Source organism: Capricornis sumatraensis, chromosome 9, assembly GCF_032405125.1.
Source record: "Capricornis sumatraensis isolate serow.1 chromosome 9, serow.2, whole genome shotgun sequence".
In the NCBI taxonomy this organism is placed as follows: domain Eukaryota; kingdom Metazoa; phylum Chordata; class Mammalia; order Artiodactyla; family Bovidae; genus Capricornis; species Capricornis sumatraensis.
In genome coordinates, this window is record NC_091077.1 from 93,436,896 (window position 1) to 93,454,262 (window position 17,367).

General features: G+C 37.7%; 1 protein-coding gene across 4 annotated transcripts in view; it reads right to left on the minus strand.

Moving 5' to 3' along the window:
* The window catches only part of MCTP1 (multiple C2 and transmembrane domain containing 1), a 559,548-nt gene that overhangs the window by 91,492 nt on the left and 450,689 nt on the right, over window positions 1-17,367 (minus strand). For all 4 annotated transcript variants that reach the window (XM_068979294.1, XM_068979293.1, XM_068979292.1 and 1 more), the window contains one exon: window positions 7,010-7,129. In XM_068979294.1, the coding sequence (XP_068835395.1) occupies window positions 7,010-7,129 (120 nt within the window). The remainder of the gene's footprint in view (window positions 1-7,009; window positions 7,130-17,367) is intronic.

The window sequence follows — 17,367 nt, forward strand, 5'->3', positions numbered from 1 at the left end:
CTGGTGTTGCCAGGGGACGACAAAAGATGAGATGGTTGGATGGCATCAACGACATGATGGACATGAGTCTGAGTGGACTCTGGGAGTTGGTGATGGACAGGGAGGCCTGGCGTGCTGCAGTCCATGGGGTCACAAAAAGTCAGACACAACTGAGCGACTGAACTGAACTGGTGGCTCAGAAGTAAAGAATCCACCTGCAATGCAGGAGACACTGGTTTGATCGCTGGGTCAGGAAGATCCCCCTGCAGGAGGAAATGGCAATTCACTCCAGTATTCTTGCCTGGAAAATTCCACGGACAGAAGAGACTGGCAGACTGTAGTCCATGGTGTTGCTAAAGAGTCGGACACAACTTAGCAACTAAACCGCCACAACAAATGGTTTGGGCTGGGTGTACACGTGAGGAATCTTTCTTTGACAGCCTTGAAGATATTATGGAAAGATAAAAGTAGCAGAGGGAGAAAAATCAGCATTTTGTTTTAGAATTATCACCTTCCTACAAGTCTTGAGGTAAGAAAACAAGCTGTGATTTTGGGGAAAGTTGCCAGAAAAATACAAGTCATCCAGTGAAATTGGAATTTCAGATAAATAATGAATATTATTTTTGTATAAATATCCCCTGTTGTTTATCTGCAATCCCGATTTAACTGGGCATCTGTATTTTTATTGGCTCAATCTGGCAACCCTAAACTGGGAACAATTTCAGAGGCCTTCAGAGGATGGAGTTTTGAGGAAACTTTGCAAAGTAGAAGGGCGTGGTCATCTACTGGGAGGGAGGAGATACAGAGTGGGGGGAGCATTTGAGAAGAGTGGGAAAAATGTGCAGATCCTGCTGGGGGTGTGTCCAGAGGCTGTGAGGTGATGGTCATCAGGGTACAGGGCACCAGTCTGGACAGTGAGTGATCATCTGGCATATCTAAGTGGTTGTGCTTAGGGGTCATAAGCGATGACATTTTTTACTGACACGCGATTGGTGGTTGGTTTCTTTCTGCTTGTGATTGTGCTGGAAAACTAGAGGTCTGGTACTTTGCACAATCCTCCTCACGTTTTTGCAAGCTGGTGACCTTCTTAAAAATTTGAGAAAATTGTTGAACTAAGTAGGAAAAAGAAAAGAGTGATCATCTATTTTTAGATGTGTTTACAGGCTGCATGACTCAGTGCTGCTTCTGTTAAGAGCAAGTACACGGTCTCTCTGGTACTGAGATGCAAACGCAGGAGGCTCTGATCCACGCTACTTTCTGTCAATGATAAAGTCCTCATTTAAGTACCAAGGGTCTGACCACACACCCCGGTGCTTTTTCTATGGAGTGCGCTCCTCTCAGCTCAGCTCTGGCCAGTCTGTTTAGATCCTGTTCGGAATATTTCACATATTCAATGGTCTGCTTCTTCAAATATTCCACCCTGGACTTCTTTGGAGCTGAGAGTACTGGCTGAGAAAATAATAAATGAGTTTGATTTATAGGAAGTCAGGTCAAACAGTCAGACGTCTCTTTGGTGGTTTGTATCTGGTGGATGATTCCCAGTTGTCCAATCAACAGCACTTATGGTAGCAAAGAAAATGCTCTCCTTACAAGCTTTATTTCTAGCCATCAATGTTCTGGGCCTAATTGGAATAGACCCAACAACAACAAATATATTCAGTGCTCTTCTAAAGAGGAAAAGAAGCGTGGAGGGCTTTGCCATGTGGTGGAACTAACAAAACATTTCAGTATTTACTGAAGTATTTTAGTAGACGGGCTGGGGCTCAACTGGTATCACAGTGAGACCATCAGTTAGAGAATGATTTCATTGATCTAGCCTACTCTTCAGTCTTTTAAAGTCTCCATTGATTAGGCAACTGAGGTTGTTCTGTGGGAGGCCTATCTTGACAGTCAAAGTGAATGCGCTCTTAGAATGTAATTAAAACATACTGCTTGAAGAATGTTTGAATGTCACAGACATTCAGAGACTTTCTTCACGAATGTGAAGGATTATTATCTCTGATTTACTCTCCCCATACTCATCTGGGTGGAGGAAGGTACTTCTCCAGGTCATGAAGTTGTTTTTTTTTTTTTTTAAACGAATGAGGTCACCTGGAGTCAAATATGTGACCAGTACCCATTGTTGAGAGGTCACCAGGTACCTCACAGGGAGGAATTTGGGGATGCCTAGGAGTCTCTGTAAGGCTCCAGACACTTCAAAAGTGATGGCTTGGTTAAAGGCATTCCCGAACGTGCACCACAGAGATAACCTGAGTTTTCAGGACAGGGCAGAGCTGGGCTCAAGTCCCATTTACTCTATGGAGATCCTCTTTGAGTTTGAATTTCCCCATTCATAAAATGAAGATACAATCATTTAGAATCATCTACTTGACATTGTTATTATAAAGAATTCAAAGAGACCAGGCTTCTAAAAGGTTTAACAGGATATTTGATAAATCCAAAAGCTGAATAGGTACCTGCTCCTCTCCTGAATGAGAGGTGAGGAGGAGATGAGGGTGGAGGGGGGAAAATGAGGGTTTTCAAACAATCTGTCTGCTCAAAGGTAGAGTTCCTCCTACTGACTGTTCTGAAATGCAATGGAGAAATGTGCTTAAAAGGTACTCAGGAAGACCTAGAATAGACCAAACAATAGCTCTAAGAGGAAATTTAATGGACTGGAGGTAAGGAGTGCAAACTTCAGAAAGACTGGCAGATCCTAATTCCCTCTCTGGCACTTTCGGGTTAACCATGTGCCTTTGGAACTGTTTAATCTCTCTACCCTGTTTCCTTGTATGTAAGGTAGTAATAATAATATTTGTCTCTGCGCGAGTATAACAGAGCTCTGGTTTGCTTGGCCAACCCATTTCTTATATCTTGAGACTTGATTTCCTCTCTCTCAAGGAAGGGTTCTTGTAGCCATGCTTGAAAGAAACTGCTTAACACAGTGCCCAGAGTGTGATGAAGAACTAGTAATTTTAAAATCCAAAGTAAAGACCACTTCTTGGCATGTACTTCTACAAAATCTCAGTTTATAGTAACTGTAATATGGACAGTTGGTTCCAGCCTAATGGGCAGTGCAGGGGTGATTTCCCCCTGGTTCTGGAGTGATGGCTCAAACCAAGAGAAGTATGATAGCCCTATCTTTATATCCCGTTCATGCCAGAGACATCTCTGAATGAAGTTTATATTAAACAGTTTCCTCTGGAAAAGTATAGCAATTCTTATGCTAGAAAGTTTAATGTCATGGTCTGAGTATAGAGAGATTTAGATCCAGAATTGCTTGTTTTTAATAAGTCTGACTGAGAGACAATGGAGGCAAAAGACCATTGCTAACCATAGCTCTTTCTCGAGCGCAACTCTAAGTCTATATCATTGGAATGGCTGTTTCTTCATCCTTTCCTCAACGAGTTCTGCTCATTAAATGCCACAAAACTTACTTGGCAAGGATTAGATCTCATTTTTTTCATTAAAGTAAAACAGACACTATGGTGAGGAAAAAGCAGGGGATTTAAGTTCCTGTGATCCTAAGTCTCCAAAATGGAAGTGGTCTCCCTAATAAAACAATAGACAAAGAAATCCTTTCCTATTTTAGTATTAATCTCAACTCTCCATTAATATTTTGAAGACAGAATTTTTACCCATCTATATACTTTTTAATCTTTTACACTATTCATTTCCTTTTCTCTCTCTCATGTCATGGAAATATTATCTCCTTTTTGCTCTTTGCCACACAAACTTGAGGTTCATTTTGCTTTGTTTTTCTTCTATAATTTTCATCCTAGTTGGATTTTCTCAGGTGAATAACGTGCAGATGATTTTTTGTGTGTGCCTGACAGAATATTCCCCTCCACCCCTACATCCCCTTCTCCTAAAACAGAAAGTTTCCTGGTTTAGAATCAGCCAACAGTATGATTTATGCACTTTAGAGATTCCCTCAAGTTTTCACACATGCTGAAAAATTCTGCATTGTTTTGGGGAAAGCAATAGGGATTTAGGACAAAGTACCATTCTTTCAATGCTTTCCACTATGCACTAGATAAGTAGTCTTTAGGCACAGCATGGCCACCCCTACGAACACTTTCCCTTAATTTACATACATATGAATGTGAATATAGACATATGTGTACATATATGTGTATGAATATATATGTACATACACGTGTGTATGTAATCTATAACCAGCAAAGTATAATCCAGGTTTCTTTTCAAAAGGAGCAACCAGTTCAAATGCACAGCTGGGTATGGCAGAAAACACATAATTAGACAAATTGGATTGAAGAGTTACGTAAGGTCTCAACTGAGCCAGTGAATGAGAAGCTGAATGAAACGTTGTGATTGCTGCTCCGGTGCCTAGAAAGAACAGAATATGTGGATATGTGTGTTTTGGGCAAATAAAAGGCAATTACTGGGAGTTATGGAGCGCAGTTGGCATTCCATGCAAAGTTAGACTAAAGAACGTTTCACAGTGGGCTGTGCTGGGGAAGAAAATGTTGTCCATGGCTAAAAGGGAGATACTGTCAGAGATGTGCCAACAAGGAAAGACGTGTAATTACCATATTGGAGTTATATTTTGGGGGGGAAAAGAGCAGCAGAAAAATTTGCATGATACATAACTTTTCAATAGGCTTATAAAAATTCTCAGAGAATTTGAAGTAAAAGGGGTTACTTTATATATCTTTACTTTCCCTCTAAAAGTAGACCTTTCCAGCCAAGACTGGTATATTTTGAAGAAAACAGCAAGCAAAGTCTACAGTTTCAGAATTTTTTTTTTAAAACTGAGAATAGACAAACCAATGACTAAATATTGAAGATAAGCCCCCTCATAGGATTAAGAAGCTGAAATGAAATCACCACTTTTTCTTATTTACAAACATTATTATTTGCAAATTTGTCTCAAGGCAACTGAATGAAAAGTAGATTTTCTTCTCTCTCAACAATTTCCCAAAAATAAATGGAACAAAAAAGCAATTGCCTAAAAGAGTACTATGTTCTTAAAGAAAACATCCTGGATTAATTGACAAAAGTACCTATTAGTCCCCATGACACCATGTGGGACTTGTCTCTCAGTGTGCAAGTTAAATATATATATCTACAAAATCCTTGCCAATAATAATAATAACTTCTTGTCTGTTGACGCTGTCTAACCATTAAAATCTCTCAGAGAAATCTCATGTTTGGTTTGATAAACTTTACAAAAAAAGTTTGAACATTTCTAACTTACAAAACACACGCTAGAGATGGTAGCAAGTACAAAGATGAATAGTTCGCCACTTCAAATTTATAACCTCATGAGAGAGACAGAAATATATACAAATAGTATAGGGAAATAAACGTGGTTGTTGTTGGCAACTCTGCCATTTATTTGGTAGTTGTGTATCTGGATTTTTCTTTTACTTTGATGTTAAAGAAAATTATTTCAAAAACTATATATTTTTCTTTTGTAACCATTTAAAGTATACCGTGCTTGAGTTATTTAAAAGGAAAATTCTTTTATGTCATAAGTATGTCTGTGCAAACATTATGATGCTAACTATACTATGTACTACTTTATAATAAAGTAGTATTAGTTCAGTTCAGTCACTCAGTCATGTCTGACTCTGTGACCCCATGAATCGCAGCACGCCAGGCCTCCCTGTCCATCACCAACTCCCGGAGTTCACTCAGACTCATGTCCATCGAGTCGGTGATGCCATCCAGCCATCTCATCCTCTGTCATCCCCTTCTCCTCCTGCCCCCAATCCCTCCCAGCATCAGAGTCTTTTCCAATGAGTCAACTCTTCACATGAGGTGGCCAAAGTACTGGAGTTTCAGCTTTAGCATCATTCCTTCCAAAAAACACCCAGGGCTGATCTCCTTTAGAATGGACTGGTTGGATCTCCTTGCAGTCCAAGGGACTCTCAGGAGTCTTCTCCAACACCACAGTTCAAAAGCATCAATTCTTTGGCGCTCAGCTTTCTTCACAGGGTCAGAACTTTCCTTCCAAGGAGGAAGCGTCTTTTAATTTCATGGCTGCAGTCACCATCTACTAAATTTATGATCAAATAGGTCTGTTTCTTGCATCATTATGGGCACAATAGTTGGCAAAAGTCTTGATTAGAAGTCAAATAGAGGCTTTTAATGGCAAATAAGAAAAGAATTGATGCAATCTGATGTGGACTAATAGCTATCAAATAGATTCTCATGTTTGAAAAACCCTTAAATTACTCTCAACAGCTGTACATTATTATAAAACTTTAAATGTTCTAGATGGATAAGACACTTGTGTTTATTTATGAGGAGGTTTTGGAAGCTGTTCAGTTTGGTTGGGGTGTATGACTGAGATAATCTAAGGAAATGAAGGCTGGTGGGAGAATTACAAACATGATTATAACATGGCTAGCTTCTGCTTCTCAATCTAAAACACTTTGAGAGATAAAAAGTCATCTCACACATTCTAAAAATTTTCAAAAATGTCAAAGAGCACAGGTGAGTTCAGTATAACTTTCCCTAGGTTAAACAAAAGGTCTTGATCCATAAACCAGTATCCTAATATACCCCTGACACAGATATTTGCTGTTGTTCAATGAATGAACATTGAATTAAGGTACTTTTTGCACTTATCTAGGCCAACAACCATCAAGTTTTCCTTCCCTCCAATGGCGGACCACAGAGAAATGTCTTGTATGAAATACATTCACTTGGTCTGACCAAATAGATAATTTTGCAATATTGTATCTTAACTCATGATTCATTGAGACATAAACACAACTAAGGAGAATAAAAAGAAATAATCACTTGGAATAAACAATTTATACTTACAAATCATAACTCATTCTTCAGCATATTCTCAACTTTAGTTCCTACCAAAATGAGTAATGTGAAAAATAGGCAAATACTTTACATTGTGTTAGAACCAAAGAGTTGTTAGTTTAGAACTGGGAAAACTTTCTGTCAAACTTGAGTATTTATAGACAGAATTTCTGGTGTGCAAAACCAAATGCAATGTTGATCTTGCCAGGGAGACTGAGAATGAGAACAAAAACACGTACAAATAAGAAAGTAAGAGGCTTACTGTATCGCGTTGCCTGTTATCTTTCCCTGATATTATCAAGAAGTAGTTCCATGTCAGCAGTAACAACAAAACCAATGGTATCATGTAGAGCTCAAAGTTCCAGACGACAAAGAGAAAGAGCTGGAGGAGAGAGAAGGGCAAAGAAAAGGATGAGTCAACTTTGAATTTCATTAAATGGACTCGCTTATCCATACTGCATTTCCAAAACAAAAACACACAACTAAATTTGCAGAACAGAAAGAGTTATTTATCTTGAAAACAAAGCCTTGAGAACTTGTTAGGCATTTTTCCTAAAAGGACAACTGACCCCTGGAAAATCATGAAGACTTTCACTTTGTCGAATTTCTCTGAAGGAAAACTGATATTATCACATTGTCAGTGGGGCAATTTTAATTTTTCTCCTCCAGTGAAATTATTGTTAGACTGGATGAAATCAAGTTTGAAAAAAAAAGTCAGCAAAATGAGCTTCACTACATTGTCAGAAATAAACGGTAAGTCTGCCTTAATGATAAAGGATGAATCACCATTTAATATCAGGGGTTTTAAAAAAAATTCTCACTTGGATAATACAACTAACAAGCATAATAGGCAGATGAAAATACCACATCTACACCAAGAAAGTCCTAAAGATTTCACATGATGAATAGAAGCACTGCTCCCAGCAAGTGTAAAAACATTCAGCCTTACCATAGAAATCAAACGGCTATTTAAAAAATGGAGTAATTTTGTCAAAGAGAAATTTTAAATGTCTACGTTAATTATCTTTTAAAGCTACCTACTTGTCTAAGTATGTAAATTGTTTTTTAAACAGTAAGAAGGATGCAAGATTAGAGACTCACCTGGGCTGGCAGAAGAAACCACTTTAAGAGCAATTGTCTGGTGAAATAACCAGCAATGGATATAAAGTGTGACTCACTCTCATTCCCCACCTGACTCTTATAACCCTGCACAGACCATCTAAATTCTCTGGGTCTGTGGCCCCTGCTGCCAAATTGAGGTAGTTTAAGTCAGAAGGTATTTGAGAGCTACATTCCACCCCTAAAGGTAACTAGTCCTCTAACCTCTGACATAGTACGTCTCTTCCTTTTAGTTTCATCTGTAAAATGGGAATCCTGAGTGTCCCCCTGAAAGGTTGTGAGAATTAACAGTTGAAATGTGTTTAAGGTTTAACACACTGGGTACTCAGTAAGTGCTCAAAAAAATGACTGTGTAAACGATATCAATATTTTACAAAACTGATGAAATTAACTATTTATCAACTGAGGCCCTTAGGAAATACATATTCTAATAGTGAAAGCTAGAAAGTATCTGTCTGCTAAGATTTAGCTGAACCAGAGTATAACTGGGAATTTGAGCCGGCTGGTGGGGGTCATGCTGATATCTTGCATTTGACAGATCAGAAGAGCAAGGAGCAGTGCCCTAAGAACCTTCACATCAAGTACAGCAGCACGGGCTGTTCACAGCTTTCTTAACAAACCTCAGAGAAGCCCACAGCCTATTCAAACTGCAGAGAAAAGAAACCTGTATAGAGTGGCAGAGGGACCCCTGGCCCATGGGCCAGAAGACAGATTCTGGGCCTTAGAAAGTCACCCTGCTCAGTGTGTTCAGTTCTCAACAGAGCTCTGCAGACCTGATCACGACTAACATCCCTTCTTTAATATTTTAAATGACATTACTGTACCATCAGGGTTTTTTTTTTAAATGTGACATTAAAGTTTGAAGACTGTATGTTTTATTGGGTTCTTTTATATTCATAACCCACACGGACACCAAAAAGCATAAATAATGGTTTAGTAACCCAAGAAATGAATTTTGGACAGAATTACATGGTAACTATAGATTCAAGTTCCTGAATAAGAAAAATCTCAAATATGTTAATGCATGAAACATGAGCCATATCTTCTCTTTCACCAGGGAAGTATAAAGATTTCCAGAAAAGGAAAATATTTCCATTTAATTTTTGAAATATATGTAATATATTTAAAGATGACACAAATTATAACTGATGGCTATGATTATTCTATTAAAATGTATCTTAAAAATGTACTTTATTCAGGAAGTGATTTAAGGCAAATTTGACAGACATCAACACATATAAAAGAGAGAGTTATTTTTGGCTAGGATTCGTATTAATTCTTTGCATATTTATTAGTAAAATTTAGACAATCACTAAAATATAAGCTCTTTAAAGATAGGGACTTTTCCTTTTAGCTCATATTTTATCCCCAGAGCCTAGAATGGTGCTTTCCATTTATTTGCATTTCAATTTCTTTCATCAGTATCTTGTAGTTTTTAGTGATAGGTATTTCACCTTAATTAAATTTATTACTAAGTATTTTATTCTTTTTGATGCAGCTATAATGGGATTGTTTTCTTAATTTCTGTCTCTGATAGTACATAGTACACTGAACTGCAATATATTTTTATGTGTTGACTTTGTGTCATGCAATTTTACTGAATTCATTTATTTTAACAATTTTTTTTTGAGGAGTCTTTAGGGTTTTCTATATATAAAACCATGTCATCCACAAATAGTTGACAGTTTTACTTATTTCCTCCAATATGGATGACTTTTCTTTTTCTTGCTTAATTACTCTTGGTAGGACTTGCAACACTTTGTAAAATAAACCCAGCAAAGTAGGCATCCTAGTCTTGTTCCTGATCCTAGAGGAAAAAGATTTCAGCTTTTCACTGTTGAGTATGTTAGCTGTGGGCCTATCTTATGTGGCCTTTATCATGTTGAGGCATGTTGCATCTACACTCACTTTGTTGAGAGTTCTTTTTATCATACATGGATACTGAATTTTGTCAGATGCTTTTTTTTGCATCTATTGAGATGATCATATGCATTTTAGCCTTTATTTTATTAATGTTTTATATCCTGTTGGTTGATGATTTATGGATACCGAAGCAGCCTTGCACCCCTGGAATAAATCCCACTTAATCATAGTACATGATCTTTTTAATGTATTGCTGGATTCAGTTTGCTAATATTTTGTTGAGAATTTTTGCATCTGTGTTCATCAAGGAAACTGGCCTGTAATTGTCTCTTCTTTTGGGAAAGGAAAGTTCCTTCAATAAATGTTGTTGGGAAAGCTGAACAGTCACAGGCGAAAGAATAAAACCAGACTATCTTACACCATATGCAAAAATCAACTCAAATCAAATTAAAAACTTGAATGTTAAGATCTATAACCATAAAACTCCTAGAAGAAAACATAGGCAGTAAGCTCCTTGACACTGATCTTCGGTATGATTTTTTTGGATCTGACTTCTAAAACAAAGGCAACAAAAGCAAAAATAAACAAGTAGGGCTACATCAAACTAAGAAGCCCAGCAAAGGAGACAACAAATCATCAACAAAAAGAACAGCCAATCGGCTGACTGCAGAAAATATTTGTAAATTATTAACACACATTTGATAAGGGGTTAATGTTCAAAAATTCATATAACTCAATAGCCCAAAACCAAGCACACTGATTAAAAAATAGGCAGAGGATCTGAATGGACATTTTTCCAAAAGAGACATACAGAGGGTCAACAGGCACACGAAAAGATGCTAATCATCAGGGAAATGCACATCAAACCCATACTGAGACATCACCTCACATCTGTTAGAATGGCTATTATAAAAAACGCAAGAAATAGAAAGTGTTGGTAAGAATGTGAAGAAAAGGGATCCCTTATGCTCTATTAGTGGGAATGCAAACTGGTACAGCCACTGGGGAAAACAGTATGGAAGTTCCTCAAAAAATTAAAACACATCTACCATATGATCTAGTAATTCACTTCTGGGTATTTATGTGAAGAAAATGAAAATACTAACTCAAGAAGATATATGCACCCTCATGTTTATTGCAGCATTATTTACAACAGCCAACATGGAAATAACCTAAGTGTTCATCAATGGATGAATGGATACAGATGTTATGTATACAATAGAATACTATTCGACCATTAAAAGAATGGAATTCTGCCATTTGCAACAACCAAGATGGACCCAGAGGGTGTTATGCTAAGTGAATCATGTTAGTGAAACGAGACAGATAAAGAAAAACACCCTATGATCTCGCATTTATGTGGCATCTAAAGACAAAACAGATAAAAAAACAGGGACTTTGCTGGCAGTTCAGTGGTTAAGAGTCCATGCTTTTACTGCAGGAAGCACAAGTCCAATCTCTGGTTGAAATACTAAAATTCTACATGCCCTATGGTGCAGCCAAAAAAAAAAAAAATCAGGGGGGAAACAAATAAACCAGATGAACAAAAAAGTAACAAAAAAAAACCCAGATCAGTAGTTGCCAAAAGTGAGGAAGCTGGGTGAAATGGGTTAAGGATGTCAGAAGGTACAAAATTCCAGTTATAAAATGACAGGCCATGGGAATATTGTGGATAGCATGGTGACTATAGTCAATAATACTGTAGTGCATATTTGAAAGTCACTACAAGAATAAATCTTATAAGTCCTCGTCATAAAAAACAAACTTATAACTATGTATGGTGAAGGATGGTAACTAGATTTACTGTGGGGATCATTTCACAATATATAAAAATATTGAATCATTATGTCGAATCCTTGACAATAATATAACATTATAGGTCAATCAAACATCAATTTAAAAAAAGAGCATGAACACAGATTAACAATAAAAGGTATTTATTGAACGTCTAGGTGCTATATAATACTAGGTGTTCAAAATTAGGATAAGACACAGTCTCTGGATTCATATTGCTAAGAATCAGTAAGAAAAAAGCAATTATTCTCTATAGTACTAGTGATGATACCAATTCTTGTTAATGGTGATGATCCTCTAAGAAAGAGAACCCTCAAAGCAAGAAAGGGCCTTTTAGCATATTCTCTCCACACTGAAGCTATTTAATTTTTTTTCTCCATGGAGCCCACCTGCACTAAGATGGGATCCTTTCCTTTTTCCTATAAAAAACCCAAACACTCCTGAATGGGTCTTCAATGTCTCATGAGGGCAGCAGAAAAAGAAAGCAGCTCAGCGAAACATGGAGGCTAAGACAATGCAGGATCTGTCCTTGGTCCTGACCACACTTTTTCATAGATTTGGGTAAAAAGAGAGAGAGAGATAATGTACTAAAATGACACCAAAAAAAAAAAAAAAAAAATCACTGACACAGCCACAAAGCATAAATATAAACCATAAAATGCCTAGAATTTTCCCAACCCATATATCCAGAAACACTTTATGCCTGCAATGGGACATGGAGAGAGGATCTGCTGATTATAGAATTTCTCCAGGTTAAAAACTAGGGCTTCCCTGATAGCTCAGTTGGTAAAGAATCCACCTGCAATGCAGGGAACCCTGGCTCAATCCCTGGGTTGGGAAGATCCCGAGAAGGGAACGGCTACCCACTCCAGTATTCTGGCCTGGAGAATTCCATGGGCTGTATAGTCCATGGGGTCACAAAGAGTTTGACAGGACTGAACAACTTTCACTTTCCAGGTTAAACTAGGTAATAAGGACTTCTACACATTTGTGCAGTGTTTAATTTCCCTTGATTTCATCACCGTGTATGACATCTTTTCCTAATTTTTCCTCTCTGTCACAGTCTCCTTGACTTTTCTCCTCTCTCCTTCCAACACTTTTAATAAGGAAACTTGGGCAATCTATATATGACTTTCATAAAATCCATGACTCCATTCAAAATAAAACATTTCAGTCCTACATTTGTTTGCCTTGTTCATTAGAAATGAAAACTGCTCCAAGAACTTGCTGGTTTTCTTTCTCAAGTAACTAGATGGCTGTGATTTACAATTAAAATTCTATATCACAAAATCTCCACGGGACATTAGTCAAATGGTACCAAGTACATACAACCTTTTTCATTAGAAAAAGGATATTGTGAGTTTTACACATTATTTTGGATAGTAGAAGCTCTTTGTTTATCTTCCTTGGACTGTTAGCCATGACCGTGGGAATCCCTCAAAAAACTGCTGTAGTGTGGTGCCCAAGAAAGAGCACGGGTGTGTGAACTAGGCCCACATTTGTATCAAAGTTCACTAGTCCTTAACTAAGTGACTATAGGTTAGTCACTAGAATATTCCTAGTTTTATCTTCTGAAAAATGGAAACTACACTATTTACAGATTTGAGATGGAATTAGCCTAGTGCTTAGACCTACAAGATGCCCAGTAAGCATTAGTTATTATTACAAGCAGGAATATATTTGGCTCATACCACATGTAACATTTTTGATGCTCTTGTAGCTCATCACTGTTCCTATGCCACTTTAGCATCCATAGAATGAATTCAAGCAAAAGAGCTATGTTTAGAAAGCTAAGTCATCTACCATAGAAGAGATGATGAAGTGAGTGCCATTTTCCGTATTTTTATAGTTAACTTATAGTGATTTGATGCAGTAATGACCCCAATTTGTTGAAGTCTCCCTGTATTCAGGCCTTTTGAAATACTCTCCCACGATGACACTGAGCTTAGACATAGGACTTGTTTTGGCCAAGGGAAGAGTTGCAAAAATGCTGAACAGAGGCTTAAAAAGTACTTGCTCCCTGGGTTTCCCCCTCTGCTGTCTTCAAACCCTGAGCCACCATGTCAAGAAGCATAGGCTAGTCTGCTGAATGAGAGACAGGTGACGCAGTTGTCTCCATTGCCCCAGGATCCAGAAGTATCCAGAGGCAGAGGTGCCTAACTGCTCAGAAGCTGACCAGATACATAGCTGAGCCTGGAGGAGAACAAAATAAATATTCAGCTGAACCGATCTGGCTTGTTCATCTACAGAATCATCACCAAACGAATGGCCGTTCCTTCACACCACCAATGGAGTGGTTATACAGCAAATGTCAGCTGATGTATGTTCTCTCCATGGAGATAATGTGATATAATAAAACATGGTCTGGACCAGGAGCCTGGAGAAGTGGTCTTAGATCTAGTTCTGCTATTTGATCATCATAAGACCTTGGGCAGGTCAGGTTTTCTTTTATTTTAGTCTATCACCTACAAAATGAAGATGGTAATACCTACTTCACAAGTTGCCTGTGGGCAACAAGTGATGTAATACATGTAAAAATGCTTATTACAAAGTAGTGTATTAATGTATGTACTATCAATTTATGCTTTCCATATTTAAAATTATTTCTGAAAAATTAAAGAGACTTTATAAAATAATACTCCAAGATAAGTCAAGATGATAATTGTTCTCTGAGAAGTTATAGAAGGTGGGTGGTGTTTCTAAGAGGGATTTCTGTGTGGTCTGGAAAGGAAGAGTTTGCTGGAAGGAAGTCATAAGTATTAAACTTAGGAAGGGTTGCAATGAATTTTTTTTTTTTTCTAGTAATCAGAGTAAGAAAAATCTAGATTTTTATGGAGACTCAGTAGTGCTGGTAAATGACATTAGCACACATTATAGATTTTGTGAAGTCTTGAATTGAAAAAATTAAGTTTTAAAATGTTAACAATTTTTTAACAACCTCATGCCCTTAGATATAAAAGTATCTTGTTCTGAACAATCAATCTTATGAATGTCAATTCCTATCCACAACTTTTTAGCTTTTAAATCCAGATACCTTTTAGCTAAATCAGTGTTATCTTGCCTATGATTTTTATCACTAACATCACAAAACACAATCCTTCAATATCTCTTTGGGCCTCTTCACTTTCACTTTCACTTTAAGAGCAACCTACATTTTAATCATAAGTATTCCGAATGGCTCTTTTGAAAATCTGAAAGGAAAATGACATAATTTGTCCTAACAAGTATCATATCACACTGCATAAAGTGAACTTTAGAGGGCAAGTCCCACATGACAGGCCTGGAAGGCTGAGACTATTTTCATTTTACAAAGGAGAAAACTGAGGACGAGAAGGCTGAGACTTGTCCAAGGACATCCTCCACTGAGTGGCAGAGTCGGCTGACTCCCAATCCAGTGTGATTTTCCCACAATGCTCCACTGCCTCTAAGGTAAAGGATCTCACAGTGAATGTCGATGCTCTGAAGGTATCAATTATTTAGGGACTGATTATTCAATTTGTAGACTTTATTTCTCCTGCTTCCTCTTGCTCCGGGATAACCACTTTTGCAATAGTGCAGAGAAATGGAATATCACTTTTAGGTGCTCTGGTAACAGTTTGGCATGGCAAAGAGGTCAAATACTAATGGTCAGAATGAGTTTTGTGGAGCCGATTTTATTATTCCTTATCGTCACTGTCTGAATAATCAAAGTCAGCTATTCAGAAGGTTCTTATTAAATGGGGTTTTCCTCTGTCCAAAATGTTTAGAAGAGGTTAGCAAGGTGGCTGTAAAGGCAAAAGACTGGAAAATGAATGAGCCAATTACATTTTACAGACAAAAAAAAAAAAAAAGCCTTACTTTTTCACATAAAGATTAAACAAATAAAAAGACCCTTTCTACTCAGAAGCTAATGAAGGTGGACCAGGGCTTTTCACTTACATTTAAATAAGGCAAATTGTATGAAGTAGAGTGTATGATTCAAAATATTCAGGTTTTACAGCAACACCATTTCTTAGGAGGCACAAGATGTCTGATTTCTCTTTCTTTGAGCCTGGGGTTTTAAGAGTCCCTGGCAGGACTGGGCCATCCACCTCGTCCCATCCATTGATGCTCGCATTGAAGTGCAGTGGAAGATGCCTGCATTCAAGGATCATTCACTGCAGCACAGGAGAGTATCTCTGGGGGAGCGCGCTTCAAAAAAAAATCATTTAAGTTGGAATATTGAATATCCTATTCTTCTGCAAACTACAGTATATTTTAAAAAAGAAATCTCATCCAAAATGATTAACACTTCCTACTGTTCAGGAAAAAAAGCCTGCCCTTTCAGACTAACAGCTGTGAGTCATTAGTTCTCCAGTGATGAGATGTGTTTGATGAGTATTTTTCTTTCTAATTAAGAGATGAGATTCTCTATTTGACTGTCTCTTCAGAAAGAAGTGAAGAGAAAATGCTCTGCCTACATGGAAAGGCCATCTCCTACAAAACAATTAATTATTTCATGGCTCTTTTAGAAAATCCTTTTCCTCCTTAATTTCAATTCATTTTTTTCTTAAACTTAACACATTTGCGACCCTCACAGTATTAACCCATTTCCACCCAACCTGCACCATCTCATGTTTTCCTGTTTCATCATGCAAAAATGTCTATCTCAGATGAAACAGAATAAGGAAATGTATCAAAAGTACACACAGGCTTATGCTGACAGCATTTGGTGTGAGAATATTTGCTGATGTGAGAGGCCTCAGATTAGATAATAAATGTAGAAGGTTTGCCTTTTGAAGAATTAGGCAATGCTTTAAACAAACAAACAAAAAAACTGCAAGGGGCCTAGCCACATATAAAAACTGATTTTGATGATTAATCCTTATAAGGAAACTATTTTACCTCTACCATGAAGACTGTCTTTAAAGAGAAAAACAAGTGGATATAAAGTGGAACCAAAACCATTCGTCTTTTCTTTTTTGAAAAAGCCATCAGCAAGGTTATAAAATTCCTGAATTAAAAATATGATCTGTTTTTAAAAATTAAAAACCGTTCCTAAGAACAGTAGGGAGCAAATGAAAGCACCATTTGCCAATCAGTCCCATCAGTTGCCTCCTTTAAATCCTTTTTGGCACAAAGAAAGAAAGGGGAGGAAGGGGAGAGGTTGCCACCTCTCCCACCAAGGCACATCTAGAAAAATGTGGGGGTGTTTTTATTTATCACAATGACTTGGGTGATAATAAAGGTAATACCAACATTTGTTGGGTGGGGCGTGGGTGTGAAATACTGTGAAATATGTGGGACAGCTCTCCCTAATAAAATTTCCTCTCCCCAGTGCTAACAATACTCCTCTTTGAGAAACATCGCCAGTTCTCACATAGACACCAGGCTATTCCACAACTAACTTAGAAAAAAAGAACCAGGTTTGTACATATGCACTCAAAGGTGCACGTAAGAAGGCTAGGTGTATTTCCTAGATGATGGCACGAAGGTAGCAGAGAAAACGAAATGTGCTCATTCAGACAGATTTGCACTAGACTGTTTCTCTCCATCATTAATATTCACTACTTCTTTAAAAAAATCTGTCAAAAGAAGAACCGGGTGGGGGGAAACACTCTGCCCACCTACTCTCCCCTGGATTAAATTAGGCTCTACACAGCATCAGGGACTTTGGAACTTCATCTTCTGGGAAAGGGGTGGTCTTGACGCCTTGATTTCAACAGCCAGATGGTATCACCACTTGTTCTCAGGTCTTTATTTCTGGTTGATTCCACTAAAACTTTTGGTACCACCTCCATCAACAGAGGAGAGAAGATAGGCAACTGTGAATCTGATTAATTCCCAGCCTCACGATAGCCTTTTGAAGGTAGTTTCTAAGTAGGA